General features: G+C 38.3%; 1 protein-coding gene across 1 annotated transcript in view; it reads left to right on the forward strand.

Moving 5' to 3' along the window:
- The first annotated feature begins 974 nt into the window (after positions 1 to 974).
- The window catches only part of ablim2 (actin binding LIM protein family, member 2), a 145,872-nt gene continuing 143,625 nt past the window's right edge, over positions 975 to 3,221 (forward strand). Inside the window, exon 1 of the mRNA XM_008434833.2 lies at positions 975 to 1,252. Coding sequence (XP_008433055.1) covers positions 1,240 to 1,252 — 13 coding nt within the window. The 5' untranslated portion in view covers positions 975 to 1,239. The remainder of the gene's footprint in view (positions 1,253 to 3,221) is intronic.

Consider the following 3,221-nt stretch of genomic DNA (forward strand, 5'->3'; position numbering starts at 1 on the left):
CACTTTGTTTCTTATGTCATTGGTCAATAAAGGTAAAATAAAATGAATAGATAAGATGAACTAGGAAGATGGTGCAAAATTGATTTTAAATGGGTTTGCTCTTTCTTTATACCGTTCATAAATGTTTGTCTTCCACATGATGTAAAATCAGTTTTCATCACCAGCTGTTGATTGGTCCTAATAGGGAAAACTTGGTTGTAATACAGGTATTAATATAAAGTTCTGACCAAAAAAGCCCCATTTTATTGACCGTGATTGCTTTGTAAAATTATTTTTAAAAATGGGGGTTGCAGAATAGTTTGGCGCCCATCTCCAGAAAACACTGGGCAGGAGCCAGTAGACAGCCTGCAGAGGCAAATCAAAATTCAATCCAGTTCAAATAAAATAACAGAAAAGCAAATGTTTCAATGAAGTGAAAAAAATCCCTTATTATTTAATATGGACTACATCTCCCATGTGTTCTCACGCCAGCAGCAGAGTGGCGCTGGACCCTCTGTCAGACCGTTTTCTGTTACCCAACACTAAACCGGAAGCTTGGTCATATGTCCCCTCCAAAATAAAAACTAGAAGCTGACTGGTGAACGGTTGGAACGTTTTGGGGGGAAAAGAGGACAAAAACAAAAGTTAGGTAAGTATGGAGGACTAAAACTGACATATTCAAAATAATAGCAGAAATAGCACAATAAATAAATCAATACACATAAAATACACAGATTATTCTAAAAAAATAAAAAACTTTAACTCTATAATTTTATTCATTTTCATTTTTTCCAGCTTAGTTACAACAAATTGTATTTTTGAGCAAATAACTGTTTTGAATAAAAGTTATATTGCAGTCAATGTAAAAACAAGCAAAGAACCAATTAGTCCGGTTTATTCTGATTATATAGATATATATATAGATATATATATTAATCTGAAAAGGTCACAGCGGAAGCGACTCTATAGATGTCTGTCTAACTTGACTCCAGCGGCGCGGCCCACGGTTCACCCACACCCAGCCTGCGCCTTGTGCTGCGCGCGGGGGGAACCGGAGCAGCTCCGCAGTGGATCCCACGCAGGACATTGTGTTGTTGATGCGGCTGTTTGTGGAGTTCTGAGCGGCCTCAGCAGCCCGGAGTCATCCCCCTCTCGTCCTCATCACTGCAGGCTGCTGCTGGCATCATCCATGTAGGGTCATTGTGGACGGGAGTTGTTTACTAAGCATCATCTGATTGAAGAAAACATCTGACTGCTGTCATGAGCAGCACTGGTAAGAAAGACATTTCTAAAGGGTTTGACTGCAGTTAGAATGAAGGGATCTGGATATTTCGACCTGATCTTGTGTGTTAATCAGCACTTCGTCTGTTGCTGCTCTGTCTTTGTTTATGCCGTTTTTCGTTTCTTGAGTAAACATTTTGTCACATTTATGCACAAACATATTGTTTGTTTATCATAGTTCTTTGGCAAATAAAGTCATGTTTGCTAATGATAGAGGATGGGGTGTACAGAGATCTTTTTCTAATGGGACACTGCAGTCACTCCTCGTTCAGACTGAAGCCCAGCAGGTCTCTGTCCTGGTGCTGCTGCTGCTGCTGCTGCTGCTGCTGCTGCTGCTGCTGCTGCGTCTACGTCTGATGTCATGACAGAAGCTTCAGCAAACAGATCCTGTACCTGCTTTTGTGGCGTAAGGGTAGAGGACAACCCCCATAAGGAGACTTTAGTCCTGGACGCGGCCGTCACAGGTTCAATTCCAGCCTGTTGACCAATTTCCTGCATGTCTTCCCTCTCTATCATGACCCACTTTCCCATCTAACTACTCTTAAATAAAGGCCACCTGAGCCAAAAAACCCTGGTAAAAAAGAGATCATTTATTAGTTTCCTTCTTTATTTGAATGTTGCCCAGTGATGGAATGACCACCTTTCCAGGGTGTGCCCCACATCTGATCTAATGACTGATGGAAATAGGACCAGTTACGCCGTGGAAGGAAAAGCGGATGGATGTTTAGTTCCCAACTAACCACTTAGCTTAGACAAACTCACTGCAATGAGCAGCTTCACTTCAGGGAATAATACTTAGTGTTTAATGGGGAAGGATGATTGAACCTTGTCTGTTAATTCCTTGCTTGATCACTACCACAAGCCTCATGAGGAGAGACCCATTCAATAACTTCTCGTGTTTCTGTCTGTTCTGTCTGAGTGAGTCTGGTAGCCTTAAGCTTATATTTTTTGGTCTAAAGCTAGTAAGCAAAATGCCATAACATCATTCAATGAGAACCTTGACACATTCTAAATATTGAATCAAAAAGTAGATAAGTTGTAAAAGCTTCTTAAAACTATATTTTTTAAGAAATGCACCCGCTGTTGGGCAAATGTTAGCAGTGATATGAGAAACGCACAAAAGTCACTGAGAAAAACTGTAAAATTAACAATCCTCAAAGTTTGGGGAACATCTTCACATTAATTTGCATATTATTTTAGATCAAGAAACTGTAAGATTACTGTTCCAAGTAAATCATTTTGAAGCAAGACAAATTTAAGAGACTGAATATGGGATCATTTCCTATGTTTTCACTGTTTTTGTACTTGATCCTTCATGGCATTTTTTGTCTATAGCAGTAAAATAATTTCAAAGCTTCTTTGTGTTTCCTTGACTCTCTTTGGAATAAGGATGGAAATTGCTAAGAATTTATTGATCTCACTTATTGATTTGATTCCTTACTTTTCAATTCTCATCGAGTTAGGAAGCAACTGTAATTCAAAATATGTACCATATTGTATTTGATTCAAACAAAATTAAAACTTGCTTAAACAATAACAATATCTCTGAAATAAACGTTTTAACATGAAATGCAACTTTCTGCACATTAAGTTTTTGTGCTTTTAATATAATAAACGAGCTTTGTCAGAATATATATTCTAACTCATTGAATATGACTGTAAATGTTGTGAGATGGAGATTATTCAAGGATTCAATTATTTTTATTGTCATGCCATTTCGCTATTGCTTGCTTGTGGAATGAAATTCAAACTAAGGTCCCACATCAAGAAGTCTACTAAATAAATAATGGAGTACTCTATGCTATATGTGTGTGTAAATAAATAATACATTTTGAAAAAAGTAAGATGTAAAAGCAGGGAAGAAACTGTTCCTCAGCCTGGTGGTTTTGTTCTGGATGTTCCTCAGCCTGGTGGTTTTGTTCTGGATGTTCCTCAGCCTGGTGGTTTTGTTCTGGATGTTC

This window comes from Poecilia reticulata, linkage group LG18, assembly GCF_000633615.1.
Source record: "Poecilia reticulata strain Guanapo linkage group LG18, Guppy_female_1.0+MT, whole genome shotgun sequence".
NCBI classification, from domain to species: Eukaryota; Metazoa; Chordata; class Actinopteri; order Cyprinodontiformes; family Poeciliidae; genus Poecilia; species Poecilia reticulata.